The sequence below is a fragment of the Pagrus major genome, chromosome 18 (assembly GCF_040436345.1).
Source record: "Pagrus major chromosome 18, Pma_NU_1.0".
NCBI lineage: Eukaryota > Metazoa > Chordata > Actinopteri > Spariformes > Sparidae > Pagrus > Pagrus major.
The window spans coordinates 7,792,797-7,814,426 of record NC_133232.1 but is presented as its reverse complement, the minus strand read 5'-3'; the positions used below and the strand labels follow the sequence as shown (position 1 = coordinate 7,814,426).

At 41.8% G+C, this 21,630-nt stretch overlaps 1 protein-coding gene across 1 annotated transcript in view; it reads right to left on the bottom strand.

Annotated features, from left to right (window-relative positions):
* Positions 1 to 21,630, bottom strand: part of slc36a1 (solute carrier family 36 member 1) — a 47,253-nt gene that overhangs the window by 18,161 nt on the left and 7,462 nt on the right. The window contains exons 5-11 of the mRNA XM_073487422.1: positions 19,852 to 19,940; positions 17,027 to 17,116; positions 16,229 to 16,313; positions 13,898 to 14,125; positions 10,660 to 10,758; positions 9,704 to 9,870; positions 6,969 to 7,138 (exon numbers count right to left, since the gene is read on the bottom strand). Of these exons, the coding sequence (XP_073343523.1) occupies positions 6,969 to 7,138; positions 9,704 to 9,870; positions 10,660 to 10,758; positions 13,898 to 14,125; positions 16,229 to 16,313; positions 17,027 to 17,116; positions 19,852 to 19,940 (928 nt within the window). The remainder of the gene's footprint in view (positions 1 to 6,968; positions 7,139 to 9,703; positions 9,871 to 10,659; positions 10,759 to 13,897; positions 14,126 to 16,228; positions 16,314 to 17,026; positions 17,117 to 19,851; positions 19,941 to 21,630) is intronic.

Sequence of the window (21,630 nt, the reverse complement as noted above, 5' to 3'; positions counted from 1 at the left end):
GGAGGAAACTCATTTCGGCCGCTTGTATCCGGGATCTTATTCTTTCGGTCATGACCCAAAGTTCATGACCATAGGTGAGGGTAGGAACGTAGACTGACCGGTAAATCGAGAGCTTCGCCTTTCGGCTCAGCTCTCTCTTCACCACGACAGACCGATACAACGACCGCATTACTGCGGCCGCCGCACCGATCCGCCTGTCAATCTCACGCTCCATCCTTCCCTCACTCGTGAACAAGACCCCGAGATACTTAAACTCCTCCACTTGAGGCAGGAACTCTCCCCCAACCTGGAGGGAACAAGCCACCTTTTTCCGGTCGAGAACCATGGCCTCAGACTTGGAGGTGCTGATTCTCATCCCAACTGCTTCACACTCGGCTGCAAACCGCCCCAGAACATGCTGGAGGTCCCGGCTCGAAGGAGCCAACAAGACAACATCATCTGCGAAAAGCAGGGATGAAATCCGGTGGCTCCCGAACCAGATCCCCTCCGGCCCATGACTGCGCCTAGAAATTCTGTCCATAAAAATAATGAACAGAACCGGTGACAAAGGGCAGCCCTGCCGGAGTCCAACATGTACTGGAAACAGGTCTGACTTACTGCCGGCAATGCGAACCAAGCTCCTGCTCCGGTCGTACAGGGACCGTACAGCCCTTAGTAGAGGGCCCTCGACCCCGTACTCCCGAAGCACCCCCCACAGAATGCCACGAGGGACACGGTCGAATGCCTTCTCCAAGTCCACAAAACACATGTGGACTGGTTGGGCAAACTCCCATGAACCCTCCAGCACCCTGCTGAGGGTATAGAGCTGGTCCAGTGTTCCACGGCCAGGACGAAAACCGCATTGTTCCTCCTGAATCCGAGGTTCGACTAGCGGCCGAATTCTCCTCTCCAGTACCCTGGAATAGACTTTACCAGGGAGGCTGAGGAGTGTGATCCCCCGGTAGTTGGAACACACCCTCCGGTCCCCCTTTTTGAATAGAGGGACCACCACCCCGGTCTGCCAGTCCAGAGGCACTGTCCCCGACTGCCACGCGATGTTGCAGAGACGTGTCAGCCAAGACAGCCCCACAACATCCAAAGACTTGAGGTACTCAGGGCGGATCTCATCCACCCCCGGTGCTTTGCCACCGGGCAGCTTCCGGACTACCTCGGTGACTTCGGCTTGGGTGATGAATGGATCAACCTCCGAGTCCCCAGCCTCTGCTTCCTCTATGGAAGACGTGTCAGTGGGATTGAGGAGATCCTGGAAGTACTCCTTCCACCGCCCGACGATATCCCCAGTCGAGGTCAACAGCTCCCCGCCTCCACCGTAAACAGTGTTGGCGGGGTGCTGCTTCCCCTTCCTAAGGCGCCGGATGGTTTGCCAGAATTTCCTCGAGGCCGACTGGTAGTCCTTCTCCATGGCCTCCCCGAACTTTTCCCAGGCCCGAGTCTTTGCTTCCGCGACCGCCCGTGCTGCAGCACGCTTGGCCTGCCGGTACCCGTCAGCTGCCTCAGGAGTCCCCCGAGCCAGCCAGGCTCGATAGGACTCCTTCTTCAGCTTGACAGCATCCCTTACTGTCGGTGTCCACCACCGAGTTCGGGGATTGCCGCCACGACAGGCACCGGAGACCTTACGGCCACAGCTCCGAACAGCCGCGTCAACAATGGAGGCGGAGAACAAGGCCCATTCGGACTCAATGTCCCCAGCCTCCCTCGGGATCTGGTCAAAGCTCTCCCGGAGGTGGGAGTTGTAGACCTCCCCGACAGAGGGTTCCACCAGACGTTCCCAGCAGACCCTCACAATACGTTTGGGTCTGCCAAGTCTGTCCAGCTTCCTCCCCTGCCAGCGAAACCAACTCACCACCAGGTGGTGATCAGTTGACAGCTCAGCCCCTCTCTTCACCCGAGTGTCCAAGACATACGGCCGGAGGTCAGATGACACGACCACAAAGTCGATCATCGACCTCCGGCCTAGGGCGTCCTGGTGCCATGTGCACTGATGAACACCCTTATGCTTGAACATGGTGTTCGTTATGGACAAACTGTGACTGGCACAGAAGTCCAACAACAGAACACCACTCGGGTTCAGATCAGGGAGGCCGTTCCTCCCAATCACTCCCCTCCAGGCAACACTGTCGCTGCCCACGTGAGCGTTGAAGTCCCCCAGCAGAACGATGGAGTCCCCAGTTGGAGCACTCTCCAGTACCCCTCCCAGGGACCCCAAGAAGGCCGGGTACTCTACACTGCCGTTTGGCCCATAGGCCGAAACAACAGTGAGAGACCTATCCCCGACCCGGAGGCGCAGGGAAACGACCCTCTCGTTCACCGGGGAAAACTCCAACACATGGCGGCTGAGCTGGGGAGCTATGAGCAAGCCCACACCAGCTCGCCGCCTCTCACCGCGGGCAACTCCAGAGTAGAAGAGAGTCCAGCCTCTCTCAAGGAGTTGGGTTCCAGAGCCCAGACTGTGCGTGGAGGAGAGCCCGACTATCTCTAGCCGGTAGCGCTCAACCTCCCGCACCAGTTCAGGTTCTTTCCCCCTCAGCGAGGTGACATTCCATGTCCCCATGGCTAGAGTCACCGTCCGGGGATTGGGTCGCCGGGGCACCCGCCCAGGACAGCCACCCAAATCACACCGCACCGGCCCCTTCTGAACCCTCCTGCGGGTGGTGGGCCTACTGGAGGGCGGGCCCACGTCGCTCCTTCGGGCTGTGCCCGGCCGGGTCCCGTGGGCAAAGACCCGGCCACCAGGCGCTCGCCTGCGAGCCCCAACCCCGGGCCTGGCTCCAGGGTGGGGCCCCGGTGACGCCATTCCGGGCGACGTACACTTCCTTGATGTATTCTTAATCATAGGGGGCTTTGGAACCGCTCTTAGTCTGACCTGTCACCTAGGACCTGTTTGCCTTGGGAGACCCTACCAGGGGCATTAAGCCCCGGACAACATAGCTCCTAGGATCATTCAGGTACTCAAACCCCTCCACCACGGTAAGGTGTCGGTTCAAGGAGTTTTAAAACAGAAAAAAAAACCCACAATAGATTTGAAAAGACGTCATTTACACTAGTTTTAAGCTGACATTTTTACTGTAACCGCTAAGCTAAAGGTACTAGCAGAGTGGACGCATGAGCTCGACCAAGCATTGAGGGTCAAAATAAAACATGGCTCCATACAGCTTGTCCAGTGTAATCCTAGTCCCGCAACCCCCGAGGCAACAAGTAGTTTTTGGAGACTTTATTTAGACCCTTGATGCAATGTTGAGCTTGTGCACCCACTTCAGACAGGATGCGCTAATGGCTTTAGCTTAGCAGCTACAGTGAGGACTTCATCTAAAAAAAAAACAGTGTAAATAAAGTCTTTTCAAATCTATTTGGGATCTTGTGGTTTTTGGAGACTTGGATAACAGTGGACGATCTGTATGGAGCCATTTTATGTTTTTTTGGTTGTTTTTTACTTTTTAAACAAGTCTCAAGCTGCTTCAGTTGTTTAGCAGAATGCTGCAACGCTGTTTTGCTGTGAAGCTCCAGAAATGTTCTGTGGACTACAAAACTTCACCCAACTTTCTATCAGCATGGGGGTGAGTAAATGATGACTGAATTTAAATTTTGGGTGAACTTATCCTTTAAACTGTATTTTCTCTTTTGGAAGGTAACAACATTTAAACTGAAACAACCTTCAGGCAAACGTTAAGGCTCTGCTACTCTTCTAAACACTGACACAAGTCGCTCTGGCTTCTTAATTTTAATATTTATCTTTCATGTCTGTGCAACATGTAGAAGATTAGAACTTATCTGAAGAGTGATGCACCTGCTCAGAGTAACAATGCTCAGAGGTGTGTTTCTTTGTACACCGTCAGCCTCCATTTCATTGCACACTAAAATAACCTTGCGACGCAGACCAAGAGAAGCGAGCTCACATCGCTAAAACACTGTAGCAGTAGTGTAACAAAGACAAAAGCTTCTCCCTGCGGACGGCCAAGAAACGACATCTGTTCTCGATTCAAAGACTGCGACTCTCAGAGGCATTCTCTTCAAGATTTACTATACACATACGCAGACGGCGATGCGCTGCGTCAATCTCATCTCGTATTCCGATTCAAAAAACAAAAGCAATCTCCTACTCGCAGACACGCATGAAGGAGCTACATGATTCCTCCTCCAGTCCTCTGTCCCTCGCCTCCTTCATTCAAGCATGCGTCAGTGGGATCCCACTGGAAGTCTTTTCTTGTTGCCGCACCATCTCCTCATTCACAACACACACTCCACTCTGCGCCCAAGTTGCCATGCAAATGACCTGCAGACATGAAGGGGCACATGTATGCATTTATTCCCTTTTATTAGCTTATCAACATGCATGTGCAGAAACCTATACAGCGTGGCAAATGTCATCTGCATAATACTCTACAGGCTACCAATCACAGCTAATAAAGAAAATGAAAATCCTGGGGCTAAGAGGCACTGTGGTTCTCTAACTGAATAAGTGTGCTGTGACTTGAGGTTTCATTCCATGTGAAGTGCAGTGGGGAGGGAATGGCAATGAGGCCGGACATTTCTTGTTCTAAAAAAGACTTTCATATTTCCCAATTATAACCGCTAACCCGCTATTATGCCAAATATATAGCCACAAATGTGGTATTGAATAGCCTCAGTTATATCTTATATATCTCTGCCTCTACAGTGCATCTTGTTATTTGCTCTAGTTCCCTCACTTACTACATCTTCTGCATTATAAAAAGACTTAGCACTCTGTAGTGCTGAAAAAAACAGCTTCTGTATCACTCTCAACCTGAGATGGCCACATTTATCTGCCATATTATGAACCCTTCACATCTCCCTCCAGACTGATGTGATTTAAATAGCGGCCTTAACCTCCCATCATTTAATGGAGGCTTTTATGCAAAGCACTTAAAATCACCACAAGTGGTGAGGACACATAACACCTACCCAGAGTGAAACTTATTGTATACTGTTGGCTGTGGAGGTTGCAAATTAAACTATACCTATGAGGCTATGCATGACCTAATCACAGGGGGTAGAAAAAGTAATGATTGAAGATGGAAGAAACCTTAAAACTACCATAATGACACAAAAATGTGCCTCTACTGCAGCTAATACAAGTTTGATAGGAGAACTTTTAACAGGTTGCTGTGATGCTTTAAAATTTAAGTTAGAACAGTTGTAGAAGAGCAGTGAATTGCAACCTATTTTAGAGTACCTGATGAGAGTATCAGTGTGCTACTGACAATTTAACACTATGCTACTGACTTGATATCTAGGCCTACGCTGTTATTCTTTGTTAACACAATAAAAAGTGGACTTAAGCTTCCATCCTCCTCATTATTTGTAGATTAGCCATTGATTTCAGTGTTCCTGCTGCAAACTCAATTACTTCTTCAGTTCCTTGTTTTTGAGGGCCTCATTACGACTTTCTTTTTTCTAAAGAACAGCTGTGAACCCCTCACTCATTTTACAATGAGGCTCTGGTTAGCATCCTGTCAGTTTTCCATTCACAATCCATCCATCCAAAGTTAAATTGGAATCATCAATCACCTGTTTCAACAGAATGTAATCAAAGCAACAAACTGGTTTTAAGAACCAGGCAGGCTCGATCGAACCATCTACCGGTTCTTCTATTAGGAGCACCTTGTAATAGCGTCTATCCCGTAATCCATTTATTCTCTGCCACTTCTCCACGGATGGGTTTCTTTGTGGCTGAAGGAAAGCCAAATGTCTTTCTTCACAGCCATAACTGCCAGTTTTCTCTAGGGCATCCTGAGGTGTTCCCAGGCAAGGTTGGACGTATAACCAGCGACATTTTAAGAGAGAGACTTCGGCCACCTTGAAAAGAAAAGTCTGTAATGCCAGAGATGGTGTATTATGACACATATACCACCCCCTACACTTAATCCAATCATCTGATTTCAGCCAATCTGGGCAAGAAATGTAGGTGATCAGTGATCATTCACATGATTCATATTATAAATAAACACGCAGTTATTGTTCTTGCTGTTGGACCGCTTTTCCATGAATTACCTTTGATCGCCCAGATGTGCACAACTCACTCCACAGGCGGACCCAGCTGTTTTGTCCAAGGTGATTTTGAAGCGCCCACTTAGTGTGTAGAGTACCGCTCCAGACCTGCAGCTCTGAATCATGAGAGACCTTCAGCATGTCTTGTACCTGGTAACTAACTTTTCACAGTTTGGATCAACTGCTGTGAAGAATGCACTTTTTATTTCTCCTCTGTGGCAGTGAACACAACACACAGCTGCTCAGTAGCTGATCGTGCTGCAATCTGAGATTATCCAGAAACTTTCAAGGCTACCCCATGAAAGAATACAGCTTTCTGTGGCTGCTACTTTTCCCAAACACCCATCATCTCACTTCCCACAACCAACCTGCTAAACTACTTCACACACAGACTTAGAGCAAGGAGCAGCAGATCTATTCTGAGCTGCTTAACTTAACTGTCTCTCAGGATGAGCCCAGACACCCTGTAAAAGAAACTCAATTTGGTAGCTTTATATCCATTACCTCATTCTTTGAGGGTTACAGTTTCGATTAACTAGTAAATTGGGAGCTTCACCTTTGGACTCAGCTGTCTCTCTATCACGGCAGTCATGTACAATGCACTGTATCAATGTGTATGTTGATCTGGTGCTCTATCCCTTCCTCACTCACAAGGCTTAATAAGACCCCAAGAGAACTAAACTCTTCTCCTTGGGACAGATAATCCAATCCAGTTTTCCATGTACCATGCCTCTAATATTGAGGTGCCGACGCCAAATCTTGATACTGGGTGGCAAACCGCCCCAGTCTGTGCTGGAGGACATGGTCTGATGAAGCCAACAGATGTATAGCATCAGCAAAAAGCAGAGATGCATTCCTATGAACGCTGGAGTGGACACTCTCTATATATCATTTCAACAAAGTAACTCTTAAATCTTTCACTGTTGATGGATTTTTGGATTATTTCGTTGGTTTAAACTTACATGTGAAGATGACCAAGATGGTGCGGAGCAGCAGGTCGACTGGTCGCTCCCACCTTGGTGACACGCGAGCCACGACTGGCGGTATGAGGATCTCTGCTGGAACGTAGAACTGCAGGGCGAAGGTGATGAAAATGCCAAAACAGTACAGCAGCTTCACAGCCTGGTACGTCCTGGAAACGGTGAACAGAGTCACAGGAATGTCAGAAAAAAGACTATAACAGACTAAATGTAAAGTGTTGTACACCTAAAAAAGCATGACTAATATATACACATTTGTTTAATGCACTGAAATGCAACTAATAAAATACAAAACAATTATAAACACAAGACCTCAAATTTCATGTTCACGATCCATCAAAAAAACACATTACAAGATTAATCAATTGGTAGTCCTTGTACAACAAACAGCTAACACTAACTGTCTGCTCATTTTTTAAAAACTAACATGCTGGTAATTATATTCCTTGAGTTTTCAACCTCAATGAACAACCAATCTATTCCACTAATTAGCTGCTTTAGTCCCATCAGGGGAGGCTTTTTCAAAAGACGTATGTCTCCCATCGCTGTGACGACAGTAACAAGTAATGAGCAAACAAAATCCAATTGGAGTATTTGGTTTTACTACCTTGATTATCCCTTAAAAACACAAAATGAGCTCACAGAAGGAATAAAATGAGTTCCCGTGCCTGAGCTTTTTCCTCGGAGAGAAGATGACTGATGTTAATCACAAACCAGATGACACACACCATAGATTAGTCAGTAAAGTTACTTTCCTTTGTGAAAGTGAAGATTATTCCACGTTTGATGATCGTAAATGAGGCAGTGGACACCAAGGGAACCTGGTGCTTTCAAGGCCCCCGTCCTATAATAAAGCCTGACTTCGTCACCACACGTCACCCTATTCATTTTGTTTTGTCACAAACAATTTAAGGTGACTGAAGAAAATCTGGTTCATTGAGTCTGAATGAGTGTTGGAGCAAGAAACATAATTTAAACTGTTTAAAGTCTGTTGTCCAACCCAATAATGATACAGGATTCCCACACCTTCTTAAACTTGATTTATGTCTCAATTTATACTGTCATGGGTCCTTGAATTGTGTGTACAAATGTACTTATTTTTTATTTCTTTTGCTGTATAAGGTTTTAATGAATGTTGACAATCTTGTCAAGTTTTTCAGAAAACCCTCGGGTTATGTTTTAGAGTGCATCTTTAATGGGCGCCCTGGGTTGTAATGGGTTAATTACTGTCACAACACCGAGAATTAATATAATGAGAACTAGCAGGCTTTAAGATTCACTTAATTTTAGCTTTATTGCTTTTGTGTCATAACCATCTAACCGTTGCACGTCCTCAAGGCATGAGACGCCTGAAACACTGATGCAACTGCCTTTTTCTGAAGTTAAGTAAAAAAAAGAAAAAAGAAAGAACTTCCGATTTCTGTTCTTGCACAAAATATATACATTCAATCACTTTCAACGACCCATGTCTGTTTATGTCTACTTTCAAAAACGTTCAACCCCTTGATTGTTTACCTCAAATTCAAAAACCTTCAAGGATTTCAAGGACTTGTAGGAACCCTGATGTTAGCCTGAAGTTAGAAATTGAGTTTTGTAGAACTTGACTACATTCTTTTATATTCTGGGTCAGTTCTGGATTAGTCCAGCAACTACATCACATAGTTTGTTTTTTGACTGTAACAACTAAGAGTCTTAAATATAACAGAGCTACATGACATGAGACTATATAACATCAACTGCTGAGGGTTTAAAACGTGTTAAATAAAAGGTTGAATTAACTAATAAGATCAGAATAGGCCAATTCACAAACGTTGCGTTTTCCAGTTCTTGTGAAGCTGGCCACTAGGTGGCATCATAGGAACACGTTCTCCCACCACTTGCATACAAACTGACCCATAATTCCATTGTTCTGTTGTTAATGTAACACAATTACTGGTTTGCCTGGCTTTATTTGTTTCCTTTAAATTTGATGTTTATATTTACATGAAAGGAATCTTTCCGATTATCTCGAAAAACAGGCCTTACTGTTTTTCTAAATGACATTAAATCAAAATCCAGTACAAGCTGTTTAAATGTGCCGAGTGTGAAGAAGCAGGCCAGTTTTTGGACAATATCTGCACCTTTCTCAAACAAAGGATTGGGCTTAAATTTAAAGCCTTTATATCTGCACAACACATAAAACAAAGCCAGAACTGAATAGAGTCTGAAAATAACAGCCAGGCACCAGAAATATAGCCGAGTTTCCACCAAGCACATTTCAGAGTAGAATTAATTATTTTCACATTCATTGGCAAAAGTTGGAGACCCACAGAACCACTCCATTTCATCCCGTTTTTTGTCAGATGAGGTCTCAAGCGTCCTTAGCTGATACTATAAAGGTGACGTTAAAACACTGCAGACTACTGAATGGTCAGAGAGAATCAGAGCAACCAGAGTGGTCTCATCATCTGCGCTCTGATGTAGGATTTCCCAAACTCTCCTGTTTTTGTCAGCAGTCTTTTGTCTTCCTCAAACAAAGCTTGTCTCTTTGTAGTAATAAACAACCACACACCGGGAAGAAAGAACACTAAACGTTTGATGTTTTCCATTGTGTGTGTCAAACGTTGAGTGAGTCAGAGACAGTCAGGGGCAGAAAAATGTCAGTGATGGGTTCAATCTGAAAGTGTTGGGTGGAAATGTGTCATATTTGTGATCCAGGGATGCTGATGTTCTTTTACCAGCAGTTTGGCAGGTTTAGAGTGATGCTCCCTCCTATGTGCTCTCCGAAGCACATGTATCCGATGGTACCGAGGCTGATGTAGAGGAAGGTGACGATGCCCATCCCCGAATACAGAACGGGGATGAAACTCTGAGGCCTCTGCATCTTGTTCTCCAGGGGAAGAACCTGCCGACCCACAAAGACATAACCAGACTGTTAATAGGACAACGGACCATAATGACTGTATGATTTGTGAGTCAGCCTCTCCTTTGACATTTGAACAACATCAGAGGCAACAGTCCAAAGGGCTTCGAAAAGGAAAATGTCTTATCAATGTTCCTGAGTGAGTTTTTATTTTAAAATGTCACTTCCTCTCAGGCTGTGATATCTTGATTCTGACTTATGGACACGTTATAATGAAGGCTTAATTTGTGTTGACATTTCAGCAACAGACCGACGCTCTCTTAGACTGCACTCAATTTACTGTTAAGCATACGATTAACTCAACAGCCAAGGGAACCACTAGTTATCATGTGACATCTGTGGCAAGTACTGTATAACCACCGGATCAATAAACACTCCCACTGATGGGGGACGTACTGCGAACTGTGCAGTGCTCGGTTTGGGTTTAAATTCCGTTTTTTGAAAACATTTTAGGAGAGAAATGGACAAATAACAGGATCACGGTTCATGTTTGATCAGCACTGCCTTGATTTACAGTTTGAATGGAGTTTAGTGAGACACCCCTCACTTGATAAAAGAGAGACAGCGGGGTGGCAAATTGAAATCCAATCATAACGGGGAAAGAATGGAGATAATGAGAACGTTTATAATACCAGGTGTAAATGCAAAGACCTCTGATCAGTTGTTTTAAATCCGTCCAGACACATTTCATATTAATACAAGCTGTAAATGGGGTGTAACTGTTTAGATGTTAATGTGTTTGACCCTTGCTTTCATCAGTCGGTCACGTACCACTCCGATTCCTTCGAAGGCAAAGATGGCCGTCCCAAAGAAGAGAGGGTAGTCTTTAGCTCTGCCGACCTTTGGTAGGTTGATGGGGTACGTGATGTTCTGAGGGAGGAGAAGACAGAAAAGTCTTGAACATTAACTCTTCCTTCTGCACAAACTGTGTCAGTTAATTTGATGTTATGATCCAAAGCTTTGCTGGATGGTCATCTCTGAACGGATGATTTGTTATTCCTGAATACTGTTCCACATCTAATCATATCACATTTACAGGCAAGAGGTGCATTTGGATAATTTGTAATCAAATTAAGTAACATCACTTTGCGCTGAGAGGACATCATTCCTCGGCCTTGTTAGACTCGTTGATCAGCTGAAAGCTGCAAATCACATTTGCTTGTAATATAGTAATTGAATATGATTGGAGTCTGGAGATAAGTTGGTGTGAAATAAGCAGGATGATATAAAGAGAGCTGTCATTGCTGCAAAATAAACCCAACTGGGAGAATAAAAGGCAGTATTAGTTATCAAATCACACCTCTTTTGCACACTGTAGGACAATCCTATATTCATGAAAGGTCACCCCGTAACAGACCTGTTCAAACCTGATACTAACATGTGTCCTGAGTGACTGCTTGTGATTGCATCTCACTTTCTCCCTCTATATTCCAATATACACATAATATAATACAATATCACAATATAATAAAACAATATCTCTGGGACAAATGTTTTTACACAAAAAAGAAAGAACTCGATGTACAACATTTGCCGAATTTACAAGAATGCTGAAGTAATTCTGAATTTGTCAGAGAAAACATTTCACAACGTTTAGAAAGTTTCTCCTAACGCAACAATTCACAAAATTTTGCAATTTTTTAAGAGAGTCTGGGGTCTCTACAGGAGACAAATAAGTAGCCTATATTGATTGCCGTTTAGTGTATTTGTAAAATTTGACATCTGTAAATAAAATGTCTTCTTTCATAAATTTAGTGTAAAAGGTGAAATCAGTTGAAACAGTGTGTTCAAACAGCTGCTAAATGTTGGCAGATGCACTTCAGACACGGAGGCAGAAAGGCTGGTGAACTTTTACAAAGAAAGAAACAACTTCATGTGTTGCATTTATTACCGATTTCAAGAAGGCCCAAATGATTTAGAATTTGCCCTCACCACTGAGTATTTTTTTTCTTCTTTTTTTTTTCCATTTGTTTTTCCTCTCTTAACAATTCTCAAAATTTTATGATTTTGTAAGGGTGTCTGGAGATTTTGCGGTTACTGGTTCAATGGATTACTCAGGACGGATGTTAATACCAGGTCTGTACAAGTCCAGTGACTTAAATGTGTCTGCTGGGGAAGGACCAGCAGAGTCAGCTGGACTTCTTTGCTGTTATGAGGAAACCTCTTTATGATTTCACTTTGGATGACCATGTCTTTTATAACTCTTAAAATGAAGGTCAAGGGGACGAGCCAAAACCTTAAAGCCATGAAGTGGAGTCATTAAATGTGAAATTGGAGGAAGCCTTTAAGAACTGCATTAACATTATTATACTTTCTGGGGTTAAAGGCATAAAGGGCACCAAATCAAACCAGAAAAAAGAAAGACTGTTTATTTTTTTTATTCTTGTTGCTTTTATGCTCTAGCTTTCCCAAAATTCCTTGCTCAGGTGATTCATCAGCTGCAGAAACACCTTACGGCCCACATACATATATCTCTTAGCGCTGAATCTTTGGACGGTTTCTGATGCAAGAAATTGCTTTTTTCAAGGCAAGGCCGTTTGTCCAGGAACACGACTGCTCTATAACTGTAAAAGGGCAGAAGCTGCATGATGAAATACTCTATAACCGGAAAACAGGTAATCTGGAGACGCTGTCACTATGCGTTGTCCTGTTATCCATAACAACCCCAGCAACCAATCAGCTCAGTGGAAACAGAGAGACCGATTATAACACATAGAGAGGATAGTGTGGGGGTTAAGGTGGCTGCTTTTAGATACTGATACAAAAAAAGAGATCACATTAGATTACTGCTTTGATTCAAAGACAAATGTATCCTTTTTCGCAGATTATTATCCCACATACAATGAATCTTTACCCAACAGATCACAGAGCTTACTTTTTTGTATTGTACGTAGTGTTTACTTGGCATTAAATTCCAAAACAGATTAAGAAAAATATTCTGCACTCAGTTTGTAATGAAGTCAGTTACGCTCACATTTTTGTCTTCCTCTATTTTTAATTTTATAGATGCTTCGATCTGTATAAGTGACAGTGTTCACATGCGTCTCAGCTATGTAATCTGATTTTTCCAGGATTTGAGGAGCGTCCTGATTTAGATTTTGCCAAGTATGTTAGTTTTCCTAGGGATGTGCTTTAAATGAGGGCAGAAAGCAATATAATCATCACTTTTCTGTGTGTTGATATATGAAAGTCAAATTAGCAGTCAAGCACATATGTCACTTCCAGCTACTATAATCATTAAAAATCTTCTTTTTTTATCATATGGGGAACAAACACAATTTGAACCATGTAGACAAAATTGTTTTTGAGTCTGTAAGGATTCTCTTCAGATTTAAAAGTAGTCAAATTACAAGAGAGGCACAAAGTAGGGCTTAAAAAAACACAAAAACAAAAAATAAACAATATTCCTACTAAGCTGTTTATGTGGCTAAGGGGAATGAATAACCCACCAATACTCCTGTTTGTATGCAGCGGCACATACTCAGATTAACGTGCCCTACCATGTTGTTTATTACATGAGGGGCTTGTGCCTTTTTGCTTCTTTGCATCAGAATATGATTTTTTCTAATCTTTTCACTGGTGGTGGACTGTGTGAACACAACCTCTCTCTTTCATTATTTCAAACACCTCTTTAGAAAGATCAGTGTTGTGATATTTGCACATATTCCAAAACCTGTTGATACCTGTTGATATATATGATGTGCTGCATACATGTCTAAAGAGGGCTCCTAAAGCCTGAGTTATATCGGCAGATCCCACATGTTTTAATCAGGAAATGCTACTTTTGGAATAAATCCTAATATCCAAACTGAACATGCTGTTTAATGACCTGTATCAAATTCTGAATGTTGTCATTGTTGTTGTAACCTGCTGTTAAAAATCGGTTCATTGTGTGCATGAAAATATAGTCAGGGTGAGAAAAGGCAGAGCTGAGAAGAAGCATGACTGGAAGGAAGGAAAAGGAAGGAAAACAGACCAGAGAGAGAGATGAGAGTGATCAGGTGTTTACCGTGATGGAGTAGAAGTAGATGAGGACCAAGCTGGCGGTCATGACCAGGTTCGCCACCAGAGAGAGCGGAGCCAGGTACTTCAGGTTGGGGGTGAAGACCAGCAGGATGACGGCGGGCAAGAAGCAGAGCATGTAGAGACGGGAGTCAAAGCTCGGCACCAGCACCTGGGTCTGGTTGGTGTAGTTCATGTGGCAGCTGAAGGTGGTGGCGTTGGCTGCTTCTACCACCTGGTGAAGGAGGAAAGAGTCAGTTTGTAAATACGAGAAGGAAGGAAGCTGGTTCTGCTGAAATTTGAGCCCGAGTATGAAGATTTTTTGAGGAAGTCTTCACAATTCTCTCGTTCACAAGTGCATTCACAAGTATTTCTTGTTACTGATGATGATAAACACCTAAAGAAGTAGGAACTATACTGAAAAAATGTTTTCAAGGCTAACGGGAGAAATAGCTTGGATGATAAACTGATTATCTAAATGGTCATCGATTAAGTTTGTGTTGAATTACTTCTCAATCACTCACGTAAGCATTTCAGGAACACTTATTAGTTCACAACATTATTAACAGGCTTGAAAAAAATAACAAGACGGTTAATAACACAACCAAAAACTTTCGAAAAGAGTTTTCTTGTTTAATTGACATTTACTCTTTTGCACAGTGCAGTTGGTGTGGCAGCTGAGGAAAAGAGACCAGACAAGTAGACAGACACCACCATCTAGTGGTAAGAAACTGTACTACAATTATTAACTCTCTCCACAACCACACTTTCATTGACAGAATTCAGGGACCAAACCAAATACAATGCAGAAAATGTTCAATTTGTTGACAGTGAGAGCTGTTCAAAATGTATTTCAACTAATGGAAACACACAACATGCAAACTACACTGTAGTGAGCGTGAGCAGGCTTCAGATGTTTCACTTTTAGGCATTTAGAGTTTCAGTGTGGTGAACAGTAAGTTCCCAGATCTTCAACCATAACATGGTCGGGGATCGGAAATTACCCATTTGAAATTTCTAACTTTCGATCTCGAAATGTTCCAGGTGCAGGATGCCAAACAAAAACACGGCAACGAATTAGAGGAGGAAAAACAACTTGTGAGGTAACAAAGACAATCATACATTTTATTTCATGACATTTTTTACCTTAGAAACAAAAAATTGAAATATTCCATTACTACTGTAGTCTACAAATACATCCTACATCCCATCCCCAAACAGTACCTGCCAATATTAGGTTGTGGGAAAAAAGTAAGATTTTCTGGGCTAATGGAAAATGGCCTATCCTCCACACCTTCATATACCTCCAGATTCCCACTTGCTTTACAAGTAGGAACTCTGACTCTGAGTTGTCCGAAAGGCAGCTAAGGTCACAGATCAAGGGTCACAACAACAGAAGCCATATAGAGAAATGCTTAGGTAGAAGAGAAATACCCCCCCTTAATTAAACATTAGTTAGTTGTATTCACATCATCTACATTTTAGACTTAAAACTAATCATCAGCATCTGTCACAGTATTTCATGTAGATGTGACACAATAGCTTTTGCGCAAATGAAAAATACTGTTTGTCACCTCGAATTTAAGATAACTAAGGTGACGAGAAGTTCAAAACGTCATAAAACGGAAGCAAGATTTCACAGTAACGAACTCGGATGAACTTCCTCCAAATCCTCTAAAGCTGTATTTGGGTTTGTTTCTATCTCCAACTCATGCAGATAAAATATTTTTGGAGCTTTACCAGTGCAACATTTGTTGTATGTTGTTTGGGTTCAGTTAAATGTATTCTGTTAAAGCTGGTGGATATAATATATCCACCAGATATTAATCCTCACTGTTTCCTCCACTGCTAGTGACCCATTTATTTGTATCCAGTGTGGTATGTGTAAACTTTGAGTGAACACTTAAACCTACTCACTCTCTCAGCGAGCACAAGTACATACGTAGAAATGCCCTTATGTAACTATGGGGACTGCCAGGTGAACTAAAATAACCTTCATGTGTCCATCCTTACTGAGGTAATTCCATAAGTCCATAATCACAGTAAACAGCAACAGGTTCACACACTTAGTGCTCAACCTCCACATTTATTGGAGCCTGTCAGTCTATTCAGAGCTGTGCAGGTAAAAGGTCAAAAGACACAGTAGCCTGTACTCGATGTTGACACAGCAAACAACCTGCCCATGGTTTGATAAGGAGTGGCCAACTATTAGACTACCAGAGAAATCATATTATAGTGCTTAAAATCATCATTTTTCTAATTTCAAGTTTAGTAATTCTGTGTGTGTGTGTGTGTGTGTGTGTGTGTGTGTGTGTGTGTGTGTGTGTGAGATTATGACCTGCTTGATGTTGTCACTGAGGAAGACAAAGTAGACGCAGCAGAAACCCAGCTGGGTGATGATTAGAAACAAGTTCACCGTCTGTCTGAAGGAGGCATAGAGACAACAGATGTCAGATAAAGGTTAAGAATTAACATACATTAAATATCACTGTTGATTCATACAGTAGGGTCATAAAGTAATACGCACATGAACAAGTCAGCTTTCTGACAGAAAATTCATATATTTGTATAATATTGTGTTTATTTTCAGCGCCTTTAAATGTGTATATTTTCTTGCCAAAAAGTTTCAGCACGCTTCACTTCATGTATCTGTAAATTTCTGAATATTTTTTGAAAAAATGTTGAGAAATGCTGAATTATATGATTACCTGTTGGCATATTTCTCATTGGTGCTGTTCAGCTGACTGCTGTGCATTGATTATTAGACTCGCTACATTACAACATCAATTAATTAAGTTTACCAATCGTCTCAAATTTTCCAACAATTTTTACCAAATTGAAGCAAAATTTCCAGAAAACTTCATAAAAATTATTATGACATTCTTCTAAAATATAAGACTCTATAGAATAACATATATATTTCATTACAATGAAGCCTCTGAAGAGCTATTTACATCCCAATGAAACTCCGGGATATGTTAGCCTTTTTAAAATGAGGCAACTTACTGAATACAATCCTTTTCGTAATATGTAAATGATACAACTGTATGGGGTTGACTTGACTAAAAGATGAGAAATTATTTCAGCCTTTTCTAATGGTGACCTCTAAACTAAGTCGGCGAAACATTTGTCGTACTTTCCCCACTGTGAGTGTCTCCTCAGCCATGAAACGTTCTCCATCCCATACTGCACGGCCTCCCCGTAGGTCAGAGATGGCCTGCTTAACCTGGACGGGGACACAGAGTCACATTTGTTTGTCTGGATTAAAATCTCTCTTTGGGAGAATAGACACTGCAACTGTAGACACACATCTGCATTACCTGCATTACTATTTGGATAATATGTATGTCTTAATATCTACAATTTTTTTCTTATTTTTCAGCACCATCATGCTTTGCAGTTACACAGTTACAGAGACTCACAAACACTGAAGGCTGCCTTAAAAATAAACACAAAAAGCCAAAAAAAAGTAATTTCAAGTTATACTTGACTGTATTCACTTTACAGTCAAGAAAGACCAGATAAGAAAAACAAAACAATAAACCAGTTGCTCCTAACCAAAACAAACAAACAATCAAAAATGACAAATATCCAAAATTTAAAAAAACCGTTTGGTTGTTTTAATTATGTTCTTCTCTAATGCTGGACAAGGCTGTTTAGCAGAGAGTGAAGGCTTTGTGAGTATAGCTTGTGTTCTGGTCTTCACTTTGCCTTTATCCCATGAGATTTTTTAAGCGTATATCGAGATGTAGGCCTACTGAATATTTTTATGAAAAAGTTTTCTTATACCACTTAAACTCAAGAAGGTGAACCCAGTATGCCCAATTACTGGGGTCAAGTGAAATGACACATTGTGCCACTCACTTGGCTGATTTAGCAACTCTGCTCAGTGGGGACGAAGTTGACGTCGGTAGGTTGGGTGAAACAGCTAAAATAACAGTGAAAATAAAATATTTTTTCTTCAATATGTGATGGGATGGATAACTGCATATTTGTAGATAGTTAATGCAACATGTGGTTGCTGCATGTTAATGAGGGAAAAAGAGGAAGTGATGACTCTTCAATAAAGAAACCTCATAAACAGGAAGAGCAGCATTTTCCCATGAGCCTTTCTTCTCACACTGATATGTGACTTTTCTTGAAGTAGCTATATCTGTGGCTCGCTGTAGGAGCTCTTCATTCATGCTCTCTGTCTGCTTAATCCTCTTTAGCGTGGCAGGGCGGAGCTGGTGTATATCCCTGCATAAACAGGGCAAAGGGCAGGAGACACCGTGGACAGGTCGGGTGGAGCGCATGAGGCAGCATGACTACAACACACACACACTAATGGAAATCTGATAACCTGTTAAAGTGCACACGACTGTGTTAATCACCTCAGTAACTAACAGCTAACAGCTGTAAAACAGATAATGGATCATATTCTTGGGGTTTATTGCCTTGTTGGTTCAGTTACATAATCAGATGGCTTAAATTTGGACCAGAGATGTTTATAGCAATAATCTGATTGGTGGAGCTCATCACAGGTTACAGTTACATTATGTTTGGTTTGTGGAGTTGACGATAGCCTCAGTGTGGGTACGCTCCAAAACTCCCTGTCCATATGCTGTTAATTACACAGTCGAAAAGGGTGGAGAGCTGCACTTAAATAGAGTGTAATCTGTCAGCCAGTGACAACAAACAAGTTGGTGTTGGCACAGTGGAAAGCTTCGGTTTCACGGCGCACACAGTGACAGATTATCTGGCGTAAACAAGCCACAGTGGACCTGCTGTGAGGGAACGGAGGAAGAGACAACAAATTATCTTCAGGCTTTGTTTTGGAAAAAAACAATTGCGGTGGAAGAAAAAATCATTTACACCCGCATGGACGAGGACTTTCAATAGAGCAATATTTGTCTCAGCTTGTTTTTTTCTCTGTCAAGTTAAGTATTCTACGTTTCCCTAAAACAATTCAAATAAGGGAAGATTCTGCCCCAAGAGAAGAGGAGCAAACTTTTTCATTAAGCAGTGAGTTTAGGGTTGTATGTCATGACGATATATAGAGGTTGTTCTACAGTGATTAAGCCTTTCAATATCTCTGTTTGTGTTGCAGGCAAAGCGGTTAATCAATGAGCCAGACTCATTATGGGAATATTGGATTTGCAGGATTTGTTTATTAGTGTAACGATCTATTTGTTAAGTAATTAATTCACTCTATTAGACACTTTTTTTTTTTTTAATTTTGTCAGAATTTAATTGCACTTATATAATGTTTCATCAGTGTCGCCAGGTCATTTTGCCAGGCCTCCAGCGTGAAGCCCTGAATATAATGTTTAGGGTTAACCTTGGCATTTTTCAACCCTATTTTCTCATTTTTTTTTTGTGTCCAAGTGACTACAAGCGGACAAAAACATTTTGAGACACTGGCAAGATGTCTTCAATCACGCAAGAAATACTGCAAATATCCGAAAAAAAATCTGCACGAAGAAGTTTTTCATTTTTGTCATGAACTGGAAAAATAAGACAGACCTGGTTCTGCAATTGTCTTTTGAGTCTGACCAGAGCAGGACTACAGCCTGTTGGAAAGATTACATCATTTATAAGACATCAAAATACTAACTGCAGGGAAGGCGTTATGGTCATATTGAGGTTTTTAGCAGCAGGCAAGTACCAGTAAGGCTAACCTAGTTAGGTCACAGTCCAACTGGATATGGAGAGGCGTACTATATGCTTACTATCGGGGTGTTTGTCTGTTTGAAAACACAGCAAACTGACCAAATTTTATCAAACACAGACAAACATCGATTGAACTGAATCTGACCAAAGATTTCCAGACAATTCTAAAACAGAACAGAGAGCCAAACATCCGTATTTGCTGTGTGTGCACGTACACAAAGTCCTACTTTTTACTCTGTGAGGTGGAGCTGAAATCATTAGTAGTAAGTTGACAGTGCAGATCATGATTTTCAAGTGTTTTTTACTTACTTTCCACTGAGGTGGTGAGAACATTTCACCAGCACCCTCATACAGTGGACGGCGATGACACCCATACACAGCAGGCTGACTGGTCCGAGCTACACAGAGAAACACAGACAGAGAGGTCGAAAAGTATGAGAGTAAATTTATCTAATCTTTCTATGATTGTTTGAGGAAAATTAAAGATGAAATGACGCCACAAAGTTACAACATAATACTGAAACATTCTGCTAAACATGAGGATGTCCTTTGAGTTAAATTAAAGACAGTCCAGTGTGATTACAGACTTATATTGTCCAAATTAGTACAATAATTAATTGGGATGTCATGATTCCAATTCCTAATCAAAAATCGATCTAAATGAGTAGGATCAGTGATTGTCCCTGTATTTATTCGTCCTCTCCTCTCACCTATTGGGGCCATAGAGCATTCACATCTAATGTGTGTGTGCTGCTAAACACGCTGCGAGCATAGGTTTTGAAGGTGAGAAACTTTACGACTGTTGTTGTAAAGAACCATTAAGCCATCTAGGGATCTAGTTCTTCTCATTTTTCTGCTCCACAGTTTGACCATATGGCCTTACTGTGGTACATTCTCAGTTTCTAAGAATTAGGGCGGTTAAATCACACCTAATAACTTTAAGCCTTTTAAAGAGGAATACAAAGATGTAAATGACAGTTGTCAGGGAATGAATACAAATGATCTTTACAAATCAAGACTTGTTAGTCTAACATTGACAGCAGTCAGTGCTGAAAAGAAAATGTTTAAATCAAAAGTTGAATGGAAGCGGGACCTTAAAATTCAAATAAAATCAAGTGTTTTTAAGCAGCCACGCCTGCAGTGACTCATCTCTGTGTAATCGGTGCTTAAGAAGCTGCAGTCTAGAACTGCAAACATTAATCGATTAGTTGCTCAAAAGAAAATGAAATATTTTTATAATCATTTAAGTCAACATTTGTAGGTCTTACATTATGCCAAATTGAGTATTATTGGCTTTTTGGACAGGTCTAGAATATTGTGATGGGCAATTTTCACTGTCTCCTTCACCTTTATACACTAAATGATTAACCGATTAAGAGATAAGAAAAAATTGTTAGTTGCAGCCCTACACTTCTCTGTCCAAATCCAATATTGTGCACTTGCAAATGTTTTACATTACAAGGAAAATAGGAAAAGGAAACAGGGATTTTATATGTAAAACACCTGTTCCATGCAGATGTTCTTGAATTTTACTTTTCTATTTTGTTAAACAACAAAATAATAATTAAAAAAGACTTTTCTTACTTCACTTGTTTTTTTAGCCTTAACTCCATCATTCAAGTGAAAACATTCAAGAAACTGAAACAAGTCCAGTTGCCTACAATACAGCACTAAGAATTACCATGACCTGGATGACTGAGAACCTTCATCAAAATGTTTACTTCATCAATATAACTTCAGCCTCTGTCTAAAGCCAAGTAAGCAGTATATCAGTTACGTCAACATGAAGGCTTTTATTATTCTATATTCAAACACTATACAAATCATTTTTACAGCCTGTCTCACTAAATTGACCACAATCTTTCACTTTGATGCAACATGTAAATGATTTCACACCACAACCACAGCTGCATGACTCTGTGAACAAGTGTCAGCGCTCGGGGGAGAAAAATAACATTAAGAAGGCAAAAACCAGTCCTGATAATTATGAGCATACAACCACACTGTACTTTACACACAAAACTAAAGCTTACAAAAGGCTGACTGTGCATATGCTCCATCGTCTGTAACACCACCAGCCCGACCACA